Source organism: Octopus sinensis, linkage group LG8 (genome assembly GCF_006345805.1).
Source record: "Octopus sinensis linkage group LG8, ASM634580v1, whole genome shotgun sequence".
NCBI classification, from domain to species: domain Eukaryota; kingdom Metazoa; phylum Mollusca; class Cephalopoda; order Octopoda; family Octopodidae; genus Octopus; species Octopus sinensis.
In genome coordinates this window covers 18156111-18183115 of record NC_043004.1, presented here as the reverse complement: position 1 = coordinate 18183115, position 27005 = coordinate 18156111, and the positions used below count along the sequence as shown (strand labels likewise).

The 27005-nt window shown below is 38.0% G+C and overlaps 1 protein-coding gene across 4 annotated transcripts in view; it reads left to right on the top strand.

The window, feature by feature from the left end:
- The window catches only part of LOC115214931 (neurobeachin-like protein 1), a 345811-nt gene that overhangs the window by 211893 nt on the left and 106913 nt on the right, over positions 1 to 27005 (top strand). For all 4 annotated transcript variants that reach the window (XM_036505273.1, XM_036505272.1, XM_029784012.2 and 1 more), the window contains exons 7-13: positions 7376 to 7458; positions 9956 to 10135; positions 14317 to 14431; positions 16136 to 16242; positions 16613 to 16696; positions 22956 to 23054; positions 24982 to 25225. In XM_036505273.1, coding sequence (XP_036361166.1) covers positions 7376 to 7458; positions 9956 to 10135; positions 14317 to 14431; positions 16136 to 16242; positions 16613 to 16696; positions 22956 to 23054; positions 24982 to 25225 — 912 coding nt within the window. The remainder of the gene's footprint in view (positions 1 to 7375; positions 7459 to 9955; positions 10136 to 14316; positions 14432 to 16135; positions 16243 to 16612; positions 16697 to 22955; positions 23055 to 24981; positions 25226 to 27005) is intronic.

The following is a 27005-nucleotide window of genomic DNA, read 5'->3' as shown; positions in this document are numbered from 1 at the left end:
ATAACGTTGCCATGGAGAATTGCCAACAACACTCACTGCTGTAGCCATCCCACCTCGCAAGGTTCATTTTCCAGACAAGCTGCAGTTGTCCCAATTTTGCAGTGGAAATTGGCAGTGCAGGATTTAAGAACACCCAAAGTCTTGACAGTGACTGGCACAAACTGATAGTGGCCAATCAGGCTCCTATATTTATTTCATTTTCTCTCTTCTGTGTTTTGTGTGGCTTTACCCAAATTTCAAGACTGTGCAGGGATTTAATTAATCAATTGGTTCTTTTATAATTTATTCAAATACTAAACTTTATAGATAGAAAATAATTTAGCAGAAAAGTTCTTGTAAGAAGGGTTACTGTAAAGTTCCTGGCTTTGGGTAAAAGAAAATACAGGAGAATCAGTTAATAATGATTATATTCAACATGTTCCCATCTCAGATTCACACACTTATTGCAGCAGTCCTTCAGTTTTCTTAAGCCCTGTAAAAGTTGGGCCTCCAACCAGGCCTTTTGCAACCCCCTTAAAACCAGGAATGTTTCAGCACCCCCTCATATAAACATTATGACTGAAAAGTCCAACTGTTTTGGTACTAACTCCACTGAGACTGCTCCTGGTTCTGATATAAACTTTATGTGTTCAAATGTTCTAAATTAAAATCTTCCATCAATATTGTGTGTTAATTTATGTTCCAAACACCATATTAATAATGAAAGACTTATTGTTAGAAATTCTCCATTGTTTTCCAAATTAAGTGAAACAAAGGCAGTGTATTTTAGCAGAAATAGTGTAACAAAAGCTTCAATTTAAATATTGAACTCTTTAAAACAATTTAGCTTTGTATTAAAGACCCAGAGGCAGTCTCAAGAGGCTCGATACCAGAATGAGTTAAAATGAATTGTTGAGTGTAGATGAAACAAATATGATTTAGATTTCAAAATTCCTAAGAGGATTCAATCTAAATCTCATAAGTTTTTGAATCGCTGTTTATATATATGTGTGCATATGTATGTGCACATTTTTATATTTGTGTGTGTGTGTGTGTGTGTGTGTGTGTGTGTGTGTGTGTGTGTGTGTGTGTGTGTGTAAGTGCTTTCATAAATTTTATGCATATTGCTTACTTTATAAGTGGTAGGTGTGGGTATGTAATTCAGAAGTTTTCTTCTCAGTCACATGGTTTTCGGTTCAATACCAGTGCAGGGCAGATTGGACAAGTGTATATTATTACAGCCAAGCTGACCTGGTTGACGAAAGCCTTGTGAGTAGATTTGCTAAACAGAAACTAAAAGATGTCCACTATGTGTGTGTGTGTGTGTGTGTGTGTGTGTATGTGTAACTGTAACTAGTTTCAGCTTGAAAGCTGTGGCCATGCTGGGGCACCACCATTATGTTGGTACATATGTACATACATGTCACACGTATGTCTATAGATGTATGTCTGAACCTCCTTGTCTTGACTTTACATGAATGTTGTAATTGAATGTTGTTCCTTTTCAATATTCTATGAAAAAAGGCGGCAAGCTGGCAGAAACGTTAGCGTGCCGGGTGAAATGCTTAGTGGTATTTTGTCTGTCTTTACATTCTGAGTTCAAATTCCGCTAAGGTCGACTTTGCCATTCATCCTTTTGGGGTTGATAATTAAGTGCCAGTTGCATACTGGGATTGATCTAATCCACTGGCCCCCTCTCCAAAAATTTTGGGCCTTATTGCTAGAGTAGAAAAGAATTATTTAATTCCATTTATGGTGGCTAGCTGGCAGAAATGTTAGCATGCCGGGCGAAATGCTTAGCAGTATTTCATCTGTCTTTATGGTTTGAGTTCAAATTTCACTAAGGTCGACTTTGCCTTTCATCCTTTTGAGGTTGATAAATTAAGTACCAGTTGTGTACTGGGGTTGATCTAATCAACTGCCCTCCACCAAATTTCGGGTCTTGTGCCTAGAGAGGAAAAGAATATTCTATGAAAAAAATGTCTGGCTATGGAGATAATGCCTCACTTGGAAACAAAAGAGGGCTGACAACAGGGAAGGCATCTGGCTGTAGAAAATGCATCGGAAAGTGGGCAATAAAATGATGATGATGATGACAATGTGTATGTGTGAGTGCTTGTCTACTTTTGACCCACAAATGCCATGGAGCTGTTCAAAATGTAATTTATTGTTGACTTAGCATTGTTGCTCTGGAGGCATTATAAGAATTAGATATTGATAGCATGCTGCACTAAGTGAGATGAGAGAATGAAGTTTTACTTTTCACTTTGTATTTCACTGTGGACTAAAGCATTCAATCAATCGACCTGGTCCTGCGCAGTAGCAACAACAGCCTCTCAATCACTGATTGCACTGTGTCACTTTTAAGTCTATTGTTCTTGTCAAGAGGAATCAATTATGTACCACATAAGCTATCTCTTTGAACCAACTGGCTCGTTCAATGAATTTAATCATTTTACTATTAAGTACACTGCTTCTCTCTCTCTCTCTCTCACTGTCTCGCCCCTCACATACACAAATGCACATGTACATGTAAACACACCTTATATTTATACGTCCACATGTTAATATATATTTGTACACATTCATACTCATTCAAGCGCAGAATCTAGTTTCTGTGTGTATGTATGTGTGTGTGTGTAGGTTCATGGCGTAGTGGTTAGGGTGTTGCACTCATTATCATAAGATTGTGGTTTCAATACCTGGACTTGGCAGTGTGTTGTGTTCTTGAGCAAAACACTTTGTTTCAATTTGGCCCACTCCACTCAGCTGTAAATGAGTAACCATGCAATGGACTGGCCTTCTGTTCAGAGGCCAATGTTGTGTCTCTGTTACTTATACACTATAGAAACCAGGTTACCAACCTGATATCTCTTAGGAATCAAGACAGTAAGGCCCATGGGTTGATGATAATAACAATAACGATAGTGTGCATGCATGTGTGTGTGTGTTTTATATCTGTGTACATATGAATGTTTTTCACAACTAATATAATCTAGAACAACATGTATGACCCCCAATCAATGAGGGCATTAAGACAGGACTTGAATCATAAGCACCTGTCTAGTTTATATCCACATAGGAAACAGATCTAAAATACTGTTGATGATGATGATGATAAAATTCGCAAAACTCCTGTGCTTATATATTAACCTTGTACTTACATATTGGTTTCAAATTTTGGCAAAGGGGCAAGTTGATTACATGAACCCCAGTGTTTAACTGGTACTTATTTTATCAACCCTGAAAGGATGACAGGCAAAGTTGACCCTCACAGAATTTGAACTCAAAACATGAAGACGGAATAAATACTACTAAGCTTTTTGCCAAGCATGCTAACGATTCTGCCAGCTTGCCACCTTATATATTAAGTGTATATATGTGTGTATACATATACGCTCTTAACTATGATTATGTGCTTTCCACCTACACACACACACACATCTTATGAGGTCTTCACATTCATATGCATACACATGTTATCATTTCCACATAATTTGAGATTTAACCCCAATTTCCTTCCCTCACACCAAAGTTTAATACGTTTTATCTTAGTCAAGTTCACCTCTTTATTGTATTCATATTGGTTGAAATTGAGTCCCAAAGCTAGCAAGCTTGAAGGAGGGGAGTAAGCTGATTACATCAACCCCAGTACTCAACTGGTACTTATTTCATTGACCCCCAAAAGGATGAAAGACAAAGTCAACCATGGCAGAATTTGGACTCAGGACATAAAGACAGATGAAATGCCGCTAAGCATTTCATCCGGCATGCAAATGATTCTTATTTCTTTATTGCCCACAAGGGGCTAAACATAGAGGGGGACAAACAAGGACAAACAAAGGGATTAAGTCGATTACATCAACCCCAGTGTGTAACTGGTACTTAATTTATTGACCCCAAAAGGATGAAAGGCAAAGGCGACCTTGGCAGAATTTGAACTTAGAACGTAGCAGCAGACAAAATACAACGAAGTATTTCACCCGGCTTGCTTACATTTCTGCTAGTTCGCCGCCTTAATAATAATGATGATAATATTAATAATGATAATAATAATAATAATAATCATCGTTTAACATACTTTTTCCATGCTGGCATGGGTTGGACAATTTGACTGAGAACTGGCAAGCCAAGAGACCTCACCAGGCTCTAATCTGATCTGGCAGAGTTTCTACAGCTGGATACCCTTCCTAACTGGCAATGACCCATGCATGAATGGTGCTTATTGTGTGCCACCAGCACGGGAGCCAGTCAGGTGGCACTGGCATCAGCCACAACTACAATTTCCATTTGATTTTGATTGACTCAGGAGGCCTTGTGCCTCCAGTAATTTAGGAGAAGGGGACTAGTCAGTTACATCGACCCCAGCACTCAGTTGGTACTTATTTTATCGACCTCAAAAGGATGAAAGACCCAAAAAGAATGAAAGTCGACCTCGGGAGAATTTGAATACAGAACACGTTTTGCTCTTTGTGCTAATGATTCTCCCACCTCCTCACTAATATTATTCATATTGTTATCAAATTTTGGCACAAAACCAGCAGGTCCAGCTGAGGGGTAAGCTGGTTACATCGATCCCAGTGTTCAACTGTTACTCATTTTATCAACCCCGAAAGGATGAAAAGCAAATTCGACTTAATCAGAATTCGAACACAGAACACAAAGACCATTGAAATGCTGCCAAGCATTTTGCCCAGCATGCTAACGATTCTGTCAGCTCACCACGTTTCTATGATTTCAATTTCTGGCACAAGGCCAGCAATTTTGGGGTAGGGGTAAGTCGATTCCATTGACCCTCCCACCCCCCACCTCAGTGATCTACTGTTTACTTATTTTATCAACCCTGGAAAGATGAAAGACAAAGCTGTCCGCAGCCATATTTGAACTCAGAACATAAATACAGACAAAATGCTGCTAAGCACTTTGCGTCACATGCAAATGGTTCCATCAGCTTATCACCTGATTGTAATAATCAATGTAATAAATAACCTACGAGGGAAATAAAATAGTTTCTTCCTATAAAATTCTTGTATAAATTGTAAAACAGGAGAAAACACTTTATGGAGATGATTCTGTTCAGTTACTGTTCTCTCCAAGCGGCAATTTCCATTTAATGGGCCATCGAAGTCCACCCTCTCATATAAAAGAGGGTGGAGGCTGTTTTATTGCCCAATAAATTACTTATATATATTCAAGAGTTTCATAATATATAGTGTCGGTGCGTTTCTCTACATATTCATTTGCCAAGGTCTTTAATATCAAGAATGTGTGTGTGTCTTTATCTTTCAGTTGTTTCAGTCATCTGACTGTGGCCATGCTGGAGCACCACCTCGAAGAGTTTTGCCAACCAAATCAACCCCAGTACTTATTTATCTTTTGAATCTGGCCCTTGTTGTGTTGGTTTCTTTTATACCAAACTGCTAAGTTATGAGGATGTAAACAAACCAACACCAGTTGTCGAGTGGAAGTGAAAAGCAAAACACAACACAACTTTTGCTTATTTCAATCACTAGTCTGTGGTCATGCTGGAGCACTGCTTTGAAGGATTCGTTGACCAAATCAATGCCAGTACTTATTCTATGCTTGATACTTCTTACTGTACGACTAAGTTATGGAGACATAAACAAACCAACAGCTGTTTATTTTGTGATCCAAAAGAAAATAAAACAGCTTAATATATCCTTATGTTAGAAGTGTGAAGAGTCTGATGTATGTTTATCCATATGCTAGGATTACATAATTGGAACTGAAGGTTTCATGCTATTGATCTTATTAGCGATTGAACTCATCAGAGGATCATTAAGCCAGTGAGGACACAGCTGGCTGTAAGATTGATTGCCCACAGTTTTGAGGTTTGGATATGTATAATCTTATTTACTTTACTTAAGACTAGTACATACATTTTTAACGTGGATTATTTCAGTTGCATGTATGTACATACGTACATGCATATATCACCATGGTCACCGTGACTGACCAGGCTATCAGATGTTACTACACATCGCTGGTCACAATGCGCTTCGTATTGTTTTACCCTTCAAATGACGCCACCCCGCTGGCTAAATGAGCAGGCCAACAGAAGAAAGATTGAGAGAAAGTTGTGGCGAGGGAGTACAGCAGGGATTGCCACCACCCCACTGCTGGAGCCTTGTGGAGCTTTAGGTGTTTTCGCTCAATAAACACTCACAACACCCAGTTTGGGAATTGAAACCGCAATCCTACAACTGTGAGTCTGCTGCCCTAATCACTGGGCTATTGTGCCTCCACACATGCATATATATATATATATATATATACATACACACACATGTATGTAACCAAGCTGTCTGGAGCAAAGTGTGGCTGAACTTGGGTTCTTGGGGAGAGAACATAAATCTTTAATTCATAATCTACAGATGATCATATCTGGCATTATAAAAATCTGCAAGACCTTCTTAAGATTTAAAGGTTGATGGACAAAACGAGATGCTTTCCTTCACAATCTTGCTACTAAGCAAGAGAAATTGAACATAACCACATACAAACATATACGCATGCATGCATACATGCACACAACAAAAGATCTTGTCTTGGACTATAAAAATCTGCAAGACCTGCTTAAAATGTAAAAGATGATGAACAAATAGGCACAGGAGTGGCTGTGTGGTAAGTAGCTTGTTTACCAACCACATGGTTCCGGGTTCAGTCCCACTGCGTGGCATTTCGGGCAAGTTTCTTCTACTATAGCCTCGGGCCGACCAAAGCCTTGTGAGTGGATTTGGTAGACGGAAACTGAAAGAAGCCCATCGTATATATGTATATATATATATATATATGCGTGTGTGTGTTTGTGTGTCTGTTTGTCCCCCTAGCATTGCTTGACAACCGATGCTGATGTGTTTATGTCCCCGTTACTTAGCGGTTCGGCAAAAGAGACCGATAGAATAAGTACTGGGCTTACAAAAGAATAAGTCCCGGGGTCGAGTTGCTCGATTAAAGGCGGTGCTCCAGCATGGCCGCAGTCAAATGACTGAAACAAGTAAAAGGGTAAAGGGTAAAAGGGTAAATCAAGATGCTTTTCTTCACAGCCTTGTTACAAAGTTGATGGCCAGTCAAAGCAAGAAAACACACACATACACACACACACACACAACTAATGCACTTAAAGCCTTGAAGGTAGCTTTCCTCATTTCCTTTATCTTCATTAAATGTGCTGCCTTCTTCCTAAACAGGACATCAATCAATACTAAGAATTACTTCTAATTACAGCTTTATAAAGAAATGTAACACATGACCAAAAAGAAAACACACAAAAAAAAAAATTACATGCTGTGTGTTTGGAATAATAATAACGTATGTATTTATTTTGTCTGGTATTGATACTAAATAGTGTCTTAATTTTCTTCATTATTTACAGAATGTTTTCAAAAAAAATACCTGCCAGAAGAAACTCAAATCCATTTATTGCATATGTTTGGTGGTGTTATGTCAGGGGACCAGGTAAGTTTCTATGATGGAACTATAATTACATTAAAGAGATTTTTGCTAATTAATTCATTAATGACGCCAGTTTCAGAAAGATGTTGGGTTTTAAAATGTGTATGTGTGGGTTTTTGTGAGTTTAATATGTATGTGTCAGCCTGTTGGTTATGGTACCATGTTAAAAGCTCTGGTGATGGTGCCATGTAAAAAAAAACTCTGGGGATGATTCCATATAAAATGCTCTAGTGATGGTGTCACACAAAACGCTTTGGTGATGGTGCCACATAAAATCTCTGATGGTGCCACACAAAAAGCTCTGGTGATGGTTCCATGTAAAATGCTCTTGTGATGGTGTCACACAAAAGGTTCTAGTGATAGTGTCACACAAAAAGCTCTGGTGATGGTTCCATGTAAAATGCTCTTGTGATGGTGTCACACAAAAGGTTCTAGTGATAGTGTCACACAAAAAGCTCTGGTGATGGTTTCACATAAAACATTCTGGTGATGGTGCCACAAAAAGCTCTAGTGATGGTACCACATAAAAAGTTCTGCTGATGGTGTCACAGGAAAAGCTCTGGTGATGGTGTCACACAAAAAGCTCTGGTGATGGTGTCTCATAAAAATCTCTGGTGATGGTGTCACATGAAAAGGTCTGGTGATAGTACCTCTTAAAAAGCACCGGTGCTGGCACTTTGTAAAAGATGCTGTGCCGTGTAAAAGGCACTGGTCCTTGTGCCATGTAAGAAGCACTGGTGCTGTTAGCATGTCAAAAGCATCTGTTATAGTGGCTGGCATTAGGAAGGGCATCCAACAATAGAAATCATATCAAAACAGACAATGGAACCTGGTGCAGCTCTTTGCCTTGCCAGATCCTGTCAAATTGTCCAATCCTTGCCAGCATTAAAAATGGACTTTAAGTAATGATGATGATGATGTGTGCATATACACAGTGTGTGAGAGTTATTTGTGGACATATTTGGTAATTCAATAAAACAAACTCTAATTTAGCAAAAACTAAATGTATTTTATTAAAAAATTTGTGATTGTGTTCTTCATATGTTTTCTTCTTAAGATTGTTTTATAAATCTGTCCTCGGCTTTGAAGCTTCACTGTTGGGTGGTAATGGATGTTGAATCAAAGTCTGCCAGTATGAGAAATGGACAAGGGTGAATTGTGATGCCATTGATATTAATTCTGATTATAAAGTGGTGAACTGGCAGAATCGTTAGCAAACTAGACAAATTATTTAACGGCTTTGCTTCTGTCTTTATGTCTAAGTTCAAATTCTGCCAAGGTGAACTTTGCCTTCATCCTTTCAATGTTGATGAAACAAATACCTATTTCTATACTACCCACAAGGGGCTAAATACAGAGGAGACAAATAAGGACAGACAGACGGATTAAGTCGATTATATCAACTGCAGTGCGTAACTAGTACTTAATTTATCAACCCTGAAAGGATGAACGGTAAAGTTGACCTCGGTGGAATTTGAACTCAGAACGTAACGGCAGACGAATTACCGTTTACCATTTCGCCCGGCGTGTTAACGTTTCTGCCAGCTCGCTGCCTTATGAAACAAGTACCAGTTGGGTACTGAGGTTGATGTCCTTGACTAATCTCCTCCCCACAAAACTTCAGGCCTTGTGCCTATTGTAGGAAGCATTATTGTTATTATTATTATTATCATCATTATTGTTATGAAGGTGGCAAGCTGGCAGAAATGTTAGCACTCTGGGCGAAATGTGTAGTGATATTTTGTCTGTCTCTACATTCTGAGTTCAAATTCAGCTGAGTTTGACTTTGCCTTTCATCCTTTCGAGGTCAATAAATCAAGTACCAGTTGCATACTTGGGTTGATCTAATTGACTGACTCCCTCCCCCAAAATTTCAGGCCTTGTACCTTGAATAGAAAAGATTATTATTACTATTATTATTATTATGAAAGTGGCAAGCTGGCAGAATCGTAAGCATACTGGGCGAAATACTTAGCAGTATTTCATCTGCTGCTACGTTCTGAGTTCAAACTCAGCTGAGGTCCACTTTGTCTTTCATCCTTTTGGGGTCAATAAATTAAGTACCAGTGAAACATTGGGGTCAACGTAACCAAAAATATCAGGCCTTTTGCCTTTAGTAGAGAGGATTATTATTATTATTATTATTATTATTATTATTATTATTATTATTATTATTATTATTATCATAATAATAATAATGATAATGATGTGGTGAGTTGATGGAACTTTTAGCACACCGGGCAACTACTTAATGGCATTTTGTCTGTCTTTGTAGTCTGAGTTCAAATTCTGCTGATGTCGACTTTATCGTTCACCTTTTTGGGCTTAATGAAATAGATACCAGTCAAGTACAGGGTTTAATGTAATTGACCCCAGCTCCAGTGCCTCCAAATTTTAGGCCTTGTATCTATAAATCTGATTATATTGATGAGCAAAATACTGATGATGATGATAATGATGAACATTATGATGAAAATTGTTGTTTTGTTATTTTCCTTAGCACAATGCCTTACGGTCAATCACTCCAGCCACGTTGGATGTCTTGTTAAAAGCTTTGTCTTCTCAGAAGCCCCAAAACGAACTAGATGCTCCAGCCAGGTGGGCAATTCCACTGAAGGAAGTGGTTCTCAAATGCATTGTACGGATGGTGCATGTTATTCATTGTTCCTGTCCAGACCAGGTGAGAATATTTTTAATTATCTTCCCTGCCTTTCTACCTCTACATGTACATTTTTTTATCCTTTATTTGTTTCAGTCATTGGAATGTGGCCATGCCAGAGCACTGCCTTGATAGGTTTTTAGTTGAATAAATCAACCACTTAGTTTTTTTTTAATCTGGTACTTATTCTATCAGCCTCTTTTGTTGAACTGCTAAGTTAACAGAAATGTAAACCAACCAACACCAATTGTGAAGCACTGAGGGGAACCAGCACAAACACACAAACATATGCGTACACACACACGCACACACACACACACACATTCACATGCACAAACACACACAATTGATGGGCTTCCACACAGCTTCCATTGACTGAATCCACTGGCCCAGAGCTATAGTACAGTGGGACTGAAACCTAAACCACATGGTTACAAAGTGAACTTCTTAACCACATGCTCGTATTACACATAACATCACAAGTACATATTTTCATGGTAGACTTCTTTCATTTTCTGCCTATTAAATCCACTTATAAGGCTTTGTTAGCTCAGAGCTACAATAGAAAATATTTCTCCAAGATGTCATGCAGAGGTGATATTGAAACCAAAACCATACAGTTGGGGAGTGAACTTTTCTTGGTAGCCCCACTCTCTCTCTCTCTCTCTCTCTCTCTAGGTAGCTTGTTTCTGTCCATTCTTGTTAGCTGTCACTCTCTTTCTCTCTTTCTTCTTCTCTCTCTCCTTCTCTCTGGCTGAGTAACCATGAACCTCCTCTGCAGCAAGACATCTGTTTCAGCCTCTCAGTCACATTCTAATCTGTCATCATCTGATAAAAGATCACCTCCTGCAATGCCCCCTCCCTTATCAAAGACTCCTTGTCTTGCAAAGTTACTTGGTGACCCTGCTGGTGTCGCTTAAAAAGCACCCAGTCTGCACTGTAAAGTGGTTGGCATTTGGAAGGGCATCCAGCTGTAAAAACCACATCAAAACTGACCTCATTTGTGTTAGTGCCGAGTAAGAAGCACTCAGCCCACTCTACTGAGTGGTTGGTGTTAGGAAAGGCATCCAGCCATAAAAAAAAAAACATGCCAAATAGACACAGAAGCATGGCGCAGGCTCCTGCCTGGCCAGTTCCTGTCAAACCATCCAAGCCATGGCAGCATAAAAAGAGGGTGTTAAACAATGATGACGATTATATATATATATATATATATATATATATATATATATATATCATCATTATCATTGATTAACATCTGTTTTCCGTGCTGGCATTGGTTAAATGGTTTGACTGAGGTCTGGAGAGCCAGTGGCTGCACCAGGCTCCAATTTGGTCTGGCAGTGTTTCTACAGCTGGATGCCCTTTCTAATGCCAGCCACTCCGAGAGTGTAGTGGGTGCTTTTTACGTGCCATTGACACAGGAGCCAGTAAGGTGGGTCTGGCAACGATCACGTTCAGATGGTGCTTTTTACTTGCCATTGGCACAGGAACCAGGAGGGGGTCTCTCGTGTCGGTCCTGATTGATTGGTGCTTTTTACGTGCCACTGGCACTGGAGCCAGTAAGGTGGGCCTGGCAATAAACACCTTCAGTTGGTGCTTTTTAAGTGCCACCGGCACAGGAGCCAGTCAGTGGGTACTGGCATCGGTCACAACCAGTAGGTGCTTTTTATGTACCACCAGCACTGGGGCTAGTAAGGTGGACCTGGCATCTACCATGCTTGGATGGTGCCTTTTATGTGCCAGCCAGGGAGCCCCAGCCCTAGCTACGATATTGTTTTAGTTGACTCAACAAGTCTTCTCAAGCATATCATATTACCTAATGCATCAGGAGTATCTTTAACAGGGCTGGACGTGTGTGGATGCCATCTCACTTTAGTTGCCAGGTCTTCTCAATCAGAGCATATCTCCAAAGGTCCTGGTTTCCTGTCATTACCTCTGTGAGGCCCAATGTTCGAAGGTCATGCTTCACCACCTCATCCCATGTTTTCCTGGTTGTACCTCTTCTAAAGGTTCCTTCTGCAGGTAGGGAGTGGCACTTCCTCACACAGCTGTCTTCATTCATATGTAACATATGGCTATACCAGCACAGTCACCTCTCTTGCACACCATGTTTTTATGTGCTGCCATTAGCTTCATGTGATGAGAGCATGCCAGACAGTATTTTTAATATATCTGGTGTCTGGCATGCTCTCAGCACATGAAACTAATAGTAGCACATAAACACATATATAGTGTTTATTAGATAATTATATTATATATATATATATATATAATACAACACCCAAACCATTAAGCCATACACCTTCACATACATATGCATATATATATATATATATATATATATATATATATATAATATATATATATTTAATATCATCTGAGGATAACCTTATAATGTGCAGTGCAAAGCTTCTCTACAGGTATAGGCTACCATATGCTATCATGGCAGGAATGCTCCTTTTCCTGGATATACATGTGAAAATTCATTAGGTTTCGTAGAATTCATACAAAAACATTTATAATGCAAGAAGGTGGAATGAACTGGCTTTAATAAACGTGTGTGTGTGTGTGTTTGTGATTTGTGGTAGTGCTCAAACGTGACTACAGTCCAGTGACTGTCACAAGTAAATGTCTCATGAGTACACATTAATTACCCATGCATATTGATACATATGCAAAGACAAGCAAGCAAAAATGTGCTCTCACACACACACACACAGCATATCTATTTTTATATAATGTACACTCCTGTATAAGGCACATCACTATTTTGGGCCAATGGAATGCAAGAACACATCATATACACTACCGTCAGAAATTAATTAGCACCCTTGATTTGCTCACCATGAAGCATGGTGGGGTGGTCTGATGGTGTGAGGGGCGTTCAGCTACAGTGGTGTTGGGCGGCTCTATGCCGTCGAAGGCAACATCAACGCAGCAAAGTACGTTGAGATAGTACGGGATACCTCTTTGGTGGCGAGGAGTACGTGCTGGCCAGTCACCTGACCTGAACCCTATTGAGAACCTCTGGAGTCGATTGGGTAGGGATTTGAATGTGCAGCAATACAGGAACCGACACGAGCTGTTTGGGGCACTTCTTGCTGCATGAGGGGCCATCCCTGCACAGTACCTGCAGGCACTCATAGACAGCATGCCGACCCGCATAGCAGCTGTCATTGCTGCCAAAGGAGGTGCAACAAGATATTGACTAAATTTCACGATTAATAACAATTATGTGGTGTGCTGGGATATGTTTTAATAAATTTTTGATTAAAAACGAGTTCGTTTCTGATAATAAGTTAATTAAATTAAGAAAATGTAGAAATTTGAGAAGTGCTTATTAATTTCCGACGCAAGTGTATATCATATACACTCACTTGTTTTGGGAGTAAAAAATCTTTGGATGAAAGCAGTACAATTGAAAATGGAATCAGAGATCAGAGGAAATGTGGAAATATAACTTGGCTTTGCTGGATTACTAAAAGGAATAAATAGATGCTTCAAAATATGTGTGTTTATATAAATTATGTAAATTCTATATTTCAAACATACCTTATGTATACATATACCAATATAATTTCAGTGGAATTAAGACACAAAAACATTTATTCTGTGAAGCATATCGTTATGTTTTTTCTTTTTTAATTTTTCATACACATAAACATACAAAATAAAATTATTTTCCACTTGTTTTAATTACACAACATAAATATATAAAAAAAAATTTCGACACATTTTCAACTTTTTCTCAATATTTTTCCAGTATACACACACACACACACACACACAAGTCTTTCTATGTCATGTGTTTGGTTTTTCATCTTTCCTTTAATCTATACATGCTCATATATATATATATATATATATATATATAGCTTATCTCTAAATCTATACATTTACGTAATGTTCCTTCTATATTCCCAGCTATTTTCAATCCCACTTTCACTACGTACAAAACCTACTCCATTTCATCTCCATTTAGCTTTCAGCATAAAACAGAAATAAATCTCTAAAGCAGGAAAGTTTCTAAAAATAGCTCAATGTTTTTGGGCTTCATTTTGAATTCAATTAAGGTTTTGACTGATTCATTTATTCTCTCTCTTTTTTTTTCTTTTGTTTAGTTTTTTGATGAATTTACTGTATTTATCTGTCTGATTCTTTGTATTTATCATTCTGTTTCTTTTATTTAATTACTTCAGAGACAAGTTGAAGTAGGTCAAATGTTAGAGGGCTACCTAAGTGTTTTGCTGTCATATGGCAGTGAAGTCACCAACAATGACAGTGGAGGGCTTCTTCTTATGATAAACATTTTAGGTTTGTTGTTTCATTTCATTTATCTTTCTCTACCATTTCTCATTTGTATTGTCACTGAAATAAATAAAATGACAATGAAGTTTATAACTGTAAGAAAAAAATGTTTAATGGTCAGGTGAAGGAAAAGGGAAAGCATTAGTTTTTTTAGTCAGATGAAAGAGGCATTTTCTATGTAGTTGAAACATTTAATCACATCTGTATTAGAGTAGTTTACTTTATCTTTCCTTCGTTATCATCATCATCATTATCATTAGTGTTTAATGTCCATTACTCATTCTGGCATGGGTTGGATGGTTTGTTCAGATTCTGTGAGCCGTAGGGCCATGTTGAGCTCCAATGCCAACTTTGGCATGATTTCTATGACTGATTGCCCCTCCTAACACCAAGCATTTTACAAAGTGTGCTGAGCACCTATTCATGCCACCAGCACTAGTGAGGTTGCCAAGTGGCTTGCAAGACCAAAAAAGAATAGTAAAAATTTGTTGCTAATTAGACAAGCCTGAGGAAATATAGTAAGCTGCTATATATAGATGGATATAAGGTGCAATGTTTCTGAAATGTGCACATGGCTAGAAGTTAAAATTTTATTAGAGTACAGAGATCTCTCGAATATCGCGTGAGTTACATTCCAAACAACCCCCATGATAAGTGAAAGTCTCCAAAGGAGAAACAGTACTGTACTGTATATGTTTGTTTTGTTTTTGTTTGTTTTGTTATAAATGCAAAACAACACCATAAAGGAATCGACATAAGCTTAAATAATAAACTGCAATATGGCGAGGGATTACTGTAAATTGCTGCCTATCCCTTAATAAGGTACATAACTCTGCTTGACAAAAGCAAGTTGAGATCTAAGTAGTAAGGTCTCTAACTTTAAAATTCCATCCATTCTCATCTCCCACTCCTCGTGAGAGAGTCATGAAGGTGCTGCCCTCAGGCATCTCTTCCATAAGGTTGTGTCAGAAGCAACTGATCTTACACTTTCCTGCAGAATTCCCAAACATGACCAAACTGAGACTTTGAATATTAACCAATGCTCTTGTCCACCCTTAGGTCTGCAGCTGGTTAGCTCAGCTTGTAGAATCTTATTTACGATTCTTTTTTGCTACATTCTAGTTGCATGTTTGTAGAGTTGTAGCAAAACCAATCCACCCATTTCAGTACAGAAAAGTGCAGATAAAACAACAAAAGAAAACTATATGGAGAGGGCGGAGATATTGTAAATATCTAACACCACAACAAAGACCTTGTCAACCTTGGCGAAATTTGAACTCAAAACGTAAAGACAAACAAAATGCCATGAAGCACTTTGCCTGGTGTGCTAATGGTTCTGCCAGCTTGCTACCTTAGCATATAAATACTAGGTTAAAAAACCTCTTTGAACAGAGAAAGCTGAAGACTGTCCATGATGTTTCCTTTCAGTGTTATGAAAATAATAAATCAATCAAAGAGTAATTATCAAGAAAAAAAATGCATATCTTTTTACATCACATTAATTTAATGAGCAAACCAATTAAACTTACGAATAACTGTGTGGAAACTATTGCCTGTAATGTCAGCAATTATGAACTCTTGAGATGTAACAAGATATAACTTAATTAAAATTATGATTGTTTATAGAGTAATTGTTGTATATATTTATGTGTGTAAGTGACAGAATGTTTGTGTGTGTATTGAAGAAACTTGTTACTGCTTCTGTTTCAGAAACAATTAATGAGATGCTGTTGTGCCGAGATCGAAAAGCATTGCAAGTAATCTTAGTTGCCTGTGGAACCATTGATGCATTCATAAAACTCCTTCACGAGACTTTGGTAAATATGGCTTTATCACTTCTTTCCCATGCCATGCATTTCCTATTAGACTTTACTGTTCATTCTATCTATTGCTTCTTCCTCTTCCTTCTCTTTATAACCTTCACTCAATTTCTTTCCTTCCTTTCTTGAAAATTTCCATCTTTCTCATCTTCTGTCTTATTTAATACTCACACACACACAACTCTTGTATTCTTATCCATCCTTCATTGCATCTTCATAATTTCTTTTCCTTTCTCTCCAACAGTATATCAGTAATTATGCATATCTCCATCAGTATATTGGCCTCACTTTCCAGCTGTATTTCCCAATGTGATGTTGAGTTTGTGGTAGTTCTCACCTCTACAATTTTTGCTTTTACCCTTTACAGCTTACTGGTGCTAAAGCTCAAAAACTGGCTGTGGAAATCCTTGATGTCATCAATATGATTCTGTTGGGTTCGCCAAGTGCCAAGGTTTGTTTCAAATTGCTTTATACACTTAAAACTTTTGACATTTTTAAACTGTTAAATGCATGAATGCACACACACACTCTCTTTCTCTTTCACACACACATACACACACTTGTCACTCAGTCATACTTTCGCCTTCAGCACGTGGCATAAAACCATCTCCCCTTCTCTCAGATATGCTTTCACTCAGTCAAGGGGTTTTCTTTTTTTTTTTTTGTTAGGCCATGGATTGGCTCCTGTGTCGGTGGCACGTAAAAAAGCACCGTTCAAGTGTGATCATTGCCAGCGTTGCCTATTCGAGTGTGGTCGTTGCCAGTTTTACTAGACTGGCTCCCATCATCATCATCATCATCATCGTTTAACGTCCGCTTTCCATGCTAGCATGGGTTGGACAGTTCAACTGGGGTCTGGGAAGCCCGAAGGCTGCACCAGGCCAGTCAGATCTGGCAGTGTTTCTACAGCTGGATGCCCTTCCTATTGCCAACCACTCCGTGAGTGTAGTGGGTGCTTTTTATGTGCCACCAACACAGGTGCCAGACGAGGCTGGCGAACGACCACGCTCGGATGGTGTTTTTTACGTAATTGTAAAGAATACTTTTAACAAAAAAAATAATAAATAAATGATAGCGTTATCAAGAAAAAAAAACATATCTTTTTACATCACATTAATTTAATGAGCAAACCTATTAAACTTACGAATAATTGTGTGGAAAATATTGCCTGTAATGTCAGCAATTATGATCTCCTGAGACGTAACAAGATATAACTTAATTAAAATTATGATTGTTTATAGGTGCAGGAGTGGCTGTGTGGTAAGTAGCTTGTTTACCAACCACATGGTTCTGGGTTCATTCCCACTGCATGGCACCTTGGGCAAGTGTCTTCTACTATAGCCTCGGGCCGACCAAAGCCTTGTGAGTGGATTTGGTAGACGGAAACTGAAAGAAGCCTGCCATATATATGTGTGTGTGTGAGTTTGTATGTCTGTGTTTGTCCACCCAACATCGCATGACAGCCGATGCTGGTGTGTTTATGTCCCCGTCACTTAGCAGTTCGGCAAAGAGACCGATAGAATAAGTACTGGCCTAAAAAGAATAAGTCCTGGGGTCGAGTTGCTCGATTAAAGGCGGTGCTCCAGCATGGCCGCAGTCAAAATGACTGAAACAAGTAAAAGAGTAAAAAGAGTATTGTAGTTGCGGATGGGCCCTCTTAGTTTCCCAGCAACCAATATTTTTAGACTCGGTCTGCCACTGGTGTTAGCAGTACTATCCATGTAAGCATTCTTCTCTCATGCTGTATCTTTTGGTGAAATGATGGTTGAATTTCTCCTATGACAACATGTAATGGTGTCAGCTTTAAGAACACTAGGATTCACTTAAGTTTGTGGCACTTGGCATTAGCGAAAATGTTAACACTATAGGAGTTACTAAGTTTCTTCTTATAGATTATGGTCCAAGTGAATCTGAAATTTTGATTTAGCCTGTTCAGTGTCTATTTTTATTAGTGGTTTATTGTAAATCCTCTCTGACAACAGCTAATGGTAGTAATTGCTGACACAAAATGATATTAATAATTGTGTTTGTTTGTGTGTGTCTCCTGTTTTGACATCATCTGATGGTTGAAAACAAATGTACTGTTTGTTTCCAGTCTTTCATGAAAAGTTTCTGATCACTGGAAAGATTACCTTGACTGGATGGAAACATGCAATAGCTGGTGACAGGAAGGGCATCAGGCCATAGAAAATCTGGCTCTGTAAATTCTGCCTGGCCCATGCAAGCATGGTAAAATGGACATTAAATGGTGATGATGATGGTGATGAAATTGAAAAGTAAAAAAAAAAAAAATCATTACTTCAAATTGTCTCTCTTCATTGTCACTGACTTTCTAACAGTTATCACTGACTACTTTCACTCTGTAATAACATAGCCCTGAGCAAACCAATTAGGGAGGTTTCATTTTGTTATTGTAGCTGCTCAGTGTGGTTGCCATGCCTGAGTTGCAATTTCACCATATTCTACTCCAGTAACTTTTACACTCAATTTTTTTTTTTTTTTGTTGGGTAAAACACTAATACCATATTTAGAAGGCTTCATAAGCTCCATCCTTCTCGTTGTTTTACATCTATTTTACCCCATGCTTGGGAGCAAATTCCATCTGAAGTAGATTTTCATGGAACATGGGGTAACAAGCGATGCTGCTTCTATGATGGTGATACATGTTTACAATTATCACACCTTGTTAAGACAAGGGTACACACACACACACGACAGACTTCTTTCAGTGTCTGTCTACCAAATCCATTCACAAGGCTTTGGTCATCCTGGAGCTATAGGACAAGACACTTACCCAAGGTACCATACGATGGGATTGAACCTAAAGCCACATGGTTTGGGAGCAAGCTTCTCAACCACACTGCCACACCTACACTCTGTTAGCAATTGTTATTATTTCTATTTAATTTCTACAGCAGAATTGATCTCTCTTCTATGTGACCTACATATATATATTGTTTCTGTTTTCCAGTTCTCATTCTTGATGTGTTATTGTCTGTACCAAACAGTACAAATCTTGTTTACCTAAATTATACAGTCTTGTCTATACATTTTTTCCCCTAATTCTTATTTTTATCATCACAGTTCACACATATTAATGTGGAGATTGTTTCACCTTTTTTTGTCCTCAGTCCCCAAAATTTGAATATCTTGGTTTGTTACAATGTATATTACAGAGATGTACTCGCATAACCAGTGACCTGATCTGATATTGTGTGCTGCAACAAAAACAATTTATTTCTTTACTGCCCACAAGGGGCTAAACATAGAGGGGACGAACAAGGACTCAGAACGTAACGTCAGACGAAATACGGCAACGCATTTCGCCCAGCGCGCTAACATTTCTGCCAGCTCGCCACCTTTTGCAGCACGGAAGGTATTTATAAGCCACAGAAACACACAGAAACCATTAAATTCATTTCAACATTTAAATTTAATTTTTCAAAATATTTCCATTGCTTTGAAACTGTGACCTGTTAATTGACAAAATTCTGTGATGCAGCACAGAGTTTTGTCAGTGAGCAGGTCACAGTCTCAAAGCGACGAAAATATTTTGACAAATTAAATTTAAATGTTGAAGTGAATCTAACGTTTTCTGTGTGTTTATAAATGGTTTATAAACACCTTCTACAATGTATATGTTTTTTGAAAATAATTTCTTTTGAAAAAAAACATGTTTATTGTTCCTTCATGAAGTTTACAAGCTTTTATTTCCCTCTCTGTGTGGACAGGTTTGTGAGAAATCCCAGAGCCTGTTTATTTTATTGTTTAAGTTATGAACATTTATTGACTCTAGCCATCTTACAGTATTGACTAAATTTCCTGTGAACAAGACATACATTCTTTTGCTGTATCTTTGTGTAAGACTGAGTTGTTCCATACAAACTGATGAGGTCTTAGTTTACTGTTGTCACATATTCAGTGGTTGCTTAAGAAGGCTTCTCTGAGCGTCTGAGAAGTGTATGAAACCAAGAGATTCAAATGACATTTTCCATCAAACTTAACCCATTAGCACCCATGGTCCTTTTTTTTAGGACCAAAAGGATAATCCATCATATTTCTGCAACATCTGTATTTTTCTGAGATATCTTTAGTTAGTCAACAAGACTGGTATGTTTTTCAAATATTGTAATACATTTTTTTTTATATATTTAGAATCAGGTAAAGTTGTATAAAAAAGATTTTTGCTAATAAATCAAACAAAAAAAAATTGGGGCATTAAAAGGTTAACCCTTTGAGTCCTGACCTCATTGATATTATTTGATCCCGTGCTTGAGCTCCTGAGCCATTTGTGCCTGGTTCTGACAGGGATTAGAAGCAAGGCTGTCATAACATATATATGATACAATTTCTATGCTCCAGGCTCATTTTCATGCTCTAGAGCTTGTTTTATTGTGAAATTTTTCCTTATTTTTATAAGAATATGCTGCCAAAACAATTGGACTGGGCACAGACATGTTGTCTTACTTTCAGATGTAACAAACATTCTGATTGGTCAATCAGAACAGGATCACATATAACCAAACCTATGCTGCACTCAGTGATCCCCGTATTGCTTAAGTGCTCCTAGCATTGCCACTGCTGTACCAGTGTTATGGACTCTAAGGGTTGAGCATTATCTTAATATCAGTTCTTATTCTAGTTGTCTTTTCTATCTATCTATCTTCGTAGGATCATTATGCTATTAATAAACACACACACAAGTTCTGTTCCACTTCTTTTATTATTATCATAAGTTGATTGGTTAACTAATTAATGAATTATTGGATCAGTTAAAACTAACTTGGAGCAGAAAGAGCATGTCACTTGTGAAGTCATGAATTGCAACAAAAGGACTTGGACAAAACCTATCTGATTGATTGACCAAATGAATAATCAAACGATCTGTATGTTAAATGGTTAAATGGCTAACTGACAAATAACAAAAAAAGATGAAGTGAAACAGAACCTCTGTGTTTGCTATTGGCATAATGACCCTCCCAAAATACAACAAAATTTGTTTCAATATGAGTACACATCAAGAATCTTACATCCAAAATACAAAGACAAAATATGTCTCTCCTCCTCCTCTTTCATACCACCTTCCCCTTGAATATCTTGAGTTATTTTCTGTTGTTGTAGTTGAGGTAGAGTTGTGGCTGACAAAATGTCTTCTGGTATATTTGTTCTGACTGTTTTTCTTCAGGAGTTTGAATCCTGCTGAAGTCAGCTTTGCCTTTCATCTTTTTTGTTGGGGTTAAACCAAATGAAGTACTGGGCCCACTGTAGTCCACAAACTCCCTTTCTGCAGAATGACTGGCCCTGATATTCTATTAAAAATAGCTTTTTTGTTGCCGTCTCCTCTCCCCTTCTACCTCCTCTTCCTCCTCCTCTGCTTCCTTTCCTCTCTCTCTGCTTTCTCTTCCTCCCCTTCTGCCTCCCCTTCTGCCTCCTCTTCTGCTTCTTCTTCCTCCTCATTTGCCCCCCCCCCCGATTCTGCCTCCCCCCGATTCTGCTCCCCCATCTCCACTCTTGTTAATGTTACTATTGTCAATACTGTTGTTGTTGCTGTTGTTAGAGTGGTAAATAGCTGAATTGGTACAGCATCAGACAAAATACCTTGTAGTACCTACTTACATCATTTTTAGATGTTCAAATACTACCAGGAGCCACTTTGCTGACTTTTATCCTTTCAGGGATTCATAAAATAAGTGTTAGTAAAAGACCCAGAGTCTTATTGTGTGTATTTCATCCCAAACTTTCTTTCCTTTGCGTCTGGGTTCAGCACCATCATCACTTAGGCTACAAAAATGCAAAGGTCTAGTAAATATGAGCTATGTCTTTCTGGTTCTTGGCTTGTAAGCCTCCATTCTCCTGTAGCTATTGTCTTTTGACCTCAAGATTCTTACTTCATAGGGAATTCGATGATTGGGTGTGGTTGTTTGGTTATTGAAGATTTGGCATGGATGACTGGACATTCAGCATATGTTGGTGGAAGTATGTTTTGGCACTGGAAGCAAACACACACATACACGCACGCGCGCGCACACACACACACACACACACACACACACTCTCTCTAATACATAGAAATATGCATATGCAGATAGTGAGAGTGGGGAGAGAAACATTATACATGCACTGAAAAGTTCCTGGCTTTAAGGATATCACGAAAGGTCTGGCTGGAGGTACAACTTTCCAAGTTTTTTTTACAGAGCATAGAAAAACTGAAGAACTGCTGCAATAATTGTGTGAATCTGAGAGGAGAATATGTTGAATAAAATCGTAATTAACTGATCCTGCTGTATTTTTTTTACTCAAAGACAGGAATTGTTCAACACTCCCTCATACATGCTTGTGTGTGTAACTAGATGTTCAAACACATAAACAAAAAGTAAAAGAGAGAAAGAGAGAAATTTGAAGATGAGGAAAACTTTTATTATTATTCTTGGCAAAGTGACTCTCCAAAGACAAGATTTCTTTTGACACTCAACTTCACATCAAGAATTTTGCAAACAAAATAAAGAAATGAAGTAAAAAAAACAAAAAAAACTTTAAAACATCTGATGTGAAATAATTCTATGTCAACTCAGTGATCTCAGATCAAATGGTGCCAAAACAGCTGTGCCAGAATGTCTTATACATCACTTAAAGCTATGTTTTTCTCCATCATACATGCCACAGTTAATAACTCATATTATATGTCATCTTTTTTTATGTCCACCCTCCAGGTGAAGTTCCAGTCAAACAATGGCTATACTAAGCTTCTAGAATCTTTAAAATGTTTGGGTCAACCGTCAATGGACCTACTTAAATTAATTTTAAACTTGGTAAGTAATGTGTATTTATTTTCTTCAGAGAAAAAAATTTCATGGGACATTAAACTGTGTACAGTTTGGAATGTTTCCTGAAGGTGCAATAATATCTGTCTTTACTGTTCTACTTAATATAAAGCATTGTGAAACATTATAGTGTTTAAAAAAGTTACTGATATGCAAGTTTGTAAATAAAGAATAAACAGAAGCAAAATAAAAACAATGACTTATATAGCTAAATATGCATCTAACTTAATGTATATACACTGTTGATAGGCCAGTTATTGTGACATTCATCCTGTGATAACATCTCTCACGGATAAGAGGTTATTAAAAACAATAAATATCAGCCCAAAGAGGTTGAAAATCATCTGGTGCTTTTGCTGGCCACTGTTTGGGTGATTTTTCACCTCTTTTCAATATTTGCTGCACTTTTTACACATGTTATCTCAGGATAAATAACTGGCCTTTCAATGATGTATTTATTTATCAAAAGAAGACAGCTATTTTAATTTAATACTGCCTCATTTTTATTTACTGAGTGGCTTGTATTTTTTTTTTTGTGTTTCAATATTTTAAATTTAAAACTTTCATATCAAGAAAAGGAAAGAAAAGCTAGCTCCATCTGCACAGTTTTAATTAATTAATCAGTTATTTACACCATTAAAAACAATTTAGTAACCAATCAGTTATTTTTTCAAATGACAACATTGTGTAAAAGAAATTGTGGCATGTGCAAACAGGTTCACATCCTTTAAACAGTATGTTTGTTGGTGACAAACATAAAAAAAATTGAAACGATGTATCATTGTGACTGCCCAGTGGGACTTGAAACCCTATTTCCATTGTTGATGCCATCTAGCAATATATCCTCTATGAAGAACCATCTCAGTATGATCCTTGATGGTGGAAAACCATCCAAGTTAAGGCACCAGATTGGATCAGTTCACTTGTTTCTTGCTCAGATATGAGAGCTGAATGTCAGTTAGAAATAACAGCCAACTCTCCCTCAAACCATACTCTAACAGGTGTGGACATGATTGTGTGGTCAAGATGCTTGCTTTCCAACCATGTGGATTTGGGTTCGGTCCCACTGAGTGATATTTAGGACAAGTATCTTCTACTGTTGTGAGGGAATTTGAGTTATAGTAGATTGGATTTGATAGATGGCAACTCAAAGAAACACGATGTGTGTGCATGTATGTATTATCATCATTTAACATTCATTGTCCATGCTGGCATGGGCTGAGCAGTTTCACCTGGGCTGGTGTGCTGCAAGGCTGCACCAGACTCCAGTCTGATTTGGCATGGTTTTCTGTGACTGAATGCCATTCCTAATGCCAACCACTCCAAGAGTGTAATGTGTGCTTTTATGTGCCATTTGCATGACACCAGGGTGCGTTTATGTGCCACTGGCATGGGTGCCAATTTGTGTGACACCATTGTCTGTCACGACTGCAATTTTGTACAGCTTGATGGGTCCTCTTCTCACACACGGCATAATGCCAAAGGCCTTGGACATTGCTTCTATATACATATATATATATAAAACTGTGTGTGTATGTGTTTGTATCTTTGTGTGTGGATTTTTACCCCCCCCCCCCTCACACACACACACCAACACCACACAACTCAACAACTGGTGTTGGTGTGTTTACATCCCCCATAACTTAGCAGTTCAGAAAAAAAAACTGATAGAATAAGTACCAGGCTTTAAAAAAAAAAATTACTGGGGTTGATTTATTCAACTAAAATTTCTTCAAGGTGGTGCTCCAGCATGGCCACAGTCCAGTGACTAAAACACTTAAAGGATGAAAGAGATACTTTCTTGTTCAATCTTAAACAAATAATTACATTTAAAATCAATAATTATCTTGTTGGTGCCACTAAAGAATGCAATAAATTTTAAAATCAATATTTGTTTTATCGATATTCTTGATAGGTTGTTGAAGATGTGTTTGATGACCACAAATTGCAAAACATTCGGAATGTGCCGGCTGCCAAACTCCTTCTTCACTGGTTACCTGATATCCAGTCTGCTGATCTTCAAGTGTGGTTGTCCAAAAAGCTGCAGTTGTTATGTTGCCATGGTTATATTAACTTAATGAACTGCTGTAACGAAGGACTAATAGGTTCCATTTTGACTGCTTTGAAGAGAGAAAAACAAATAACTTATAGAGCTGTCTGTGAGTAATCTTTCCTTTCATGTCACTTATCTCTGTATTTCACCTGCTTTAGAATGATCTAATGGGAAGACCTGTACTTGGTCTCTCAGCCTGCTAGAAATAGCACCAGCCAAATCTAGCCTCTAACCACAGCCCACTGTCTTAAATACAGAAAAGATATATTGGATTATGTAGTCCTACACAGTACGTCAAGCAAATATACAATTGAATGCTGGAACACTTTTGATCATATACTCATTCTGAGTAGGGCTGATGCTGGGCTGCTTGTGCAGGGCTGATGTTGAGCTGCTTGAGCTGGGCTGATTTCAGGCTGCTTGAACTGGGCTGATTTCAGGCTGCTTGAACTGAGCTGATTTCAGGCTGTTTGAACTGAGCTGATTTCAGGCTGCTTGGACTGAGCTGATTTCAAGCTGCTTGAACTGGGCTGATTTCAGGCTACTTGAACTGCGCTGATATCAGGCTGCTTGAACTGCATTGATATCAGGCTGCTTGAACTGCGCTGATTTCAGGCTGCTTGAACTGCGTTGATATCAGGCTGCTTGAACTGCATTGATATCAGGCTGCTTGAACTGCATTGATATCAGGCTGCTTGAACCTGGCTGATTTTAGGCTGCTTGAGTAAGGCTGCTGTCAGCTGTTTGAGCTGAGCTGATCTTGGACTGTATGAGTAGGGCTGATCTCAGGCTACTCACATATTGCTGGTGTCAGGCTAAGCAGCAATAATCTGGTTTAAATTAAATGTTTGGGTTCTTCTCTTTTTGTTTGCTCTTTTGCTCTTGTTATTGCTGTATAGTTTTTCATTGCTTGTTTTTAATATCAAGGGCCAGATATAAATATATAGACATATATATAAAGTATCTGAATTGTAAAAATAATAGGAAAAATTTGAACATACGTATATTAATGAGCAACAATTGACTTACATCAATTATTATTTATTAATTTGCATTGAATTAATAAGTAATAATTGATGTAAGTCAATTGTTGTTCATTAACAGTTCTCCATTTTTTGTTTTCTTTAAACTTCGAACATATATATTAGTGAATATTGAACCATCATCATCATCACCACTTGACATCCATTTTCCTAGCTGGCATGGGTTGGACAAAAGAATGATTCCCCATGCCAACATGGAAAATGGATGGGAAATGATGATAATAATGATAGTGATTCAATAGATACAAATTTATAACTTTTTCCATAAGTCCTTTTTTCTTTTTCCCTCCTTTTTTATGGGGCAGTGTTGATGTGTGGGTGGGGTGGGGGAGGCTGAGTAAAATTTTCATGGTTGGTGTCTTGGAACTTCATTGGTAAGACATAATTTTGAACTTGGATCCCAAATGTTCTGCAGATTTCCTTCAATATATGTGAAATATTGCACAGTGACAGACAAACAGCCCAGTATTTCATGGAACAAACTTCAATGATTCACCAGTAATTATTATGAAAGGATAATTGTAATGGTCTGACCAAGTCCATGTTATTTGTTTCCATTAGGAGTAAGTCCCAAAATCTGCATATGCAGAAATAGACTTGGCAGAGAGCAAGATATGCCCAAACTATGACCCTGCACTCTATATGATTAACCACTATACCTTGGAGCTTGTAGGTAACTAGATAGTGATTTGGTCTTCTTGGAACAATAAGATCTGTAGGTCATACCTTGTAGTCTGACCAACTACCTGGATGCCATAGGTCTGATAGATTAAAGGTGAAGGTACATGGCTTTGTGGTAAGGTATTTAGGTTACAGTCATGGTCCATTGTATCCTTGAGCAAG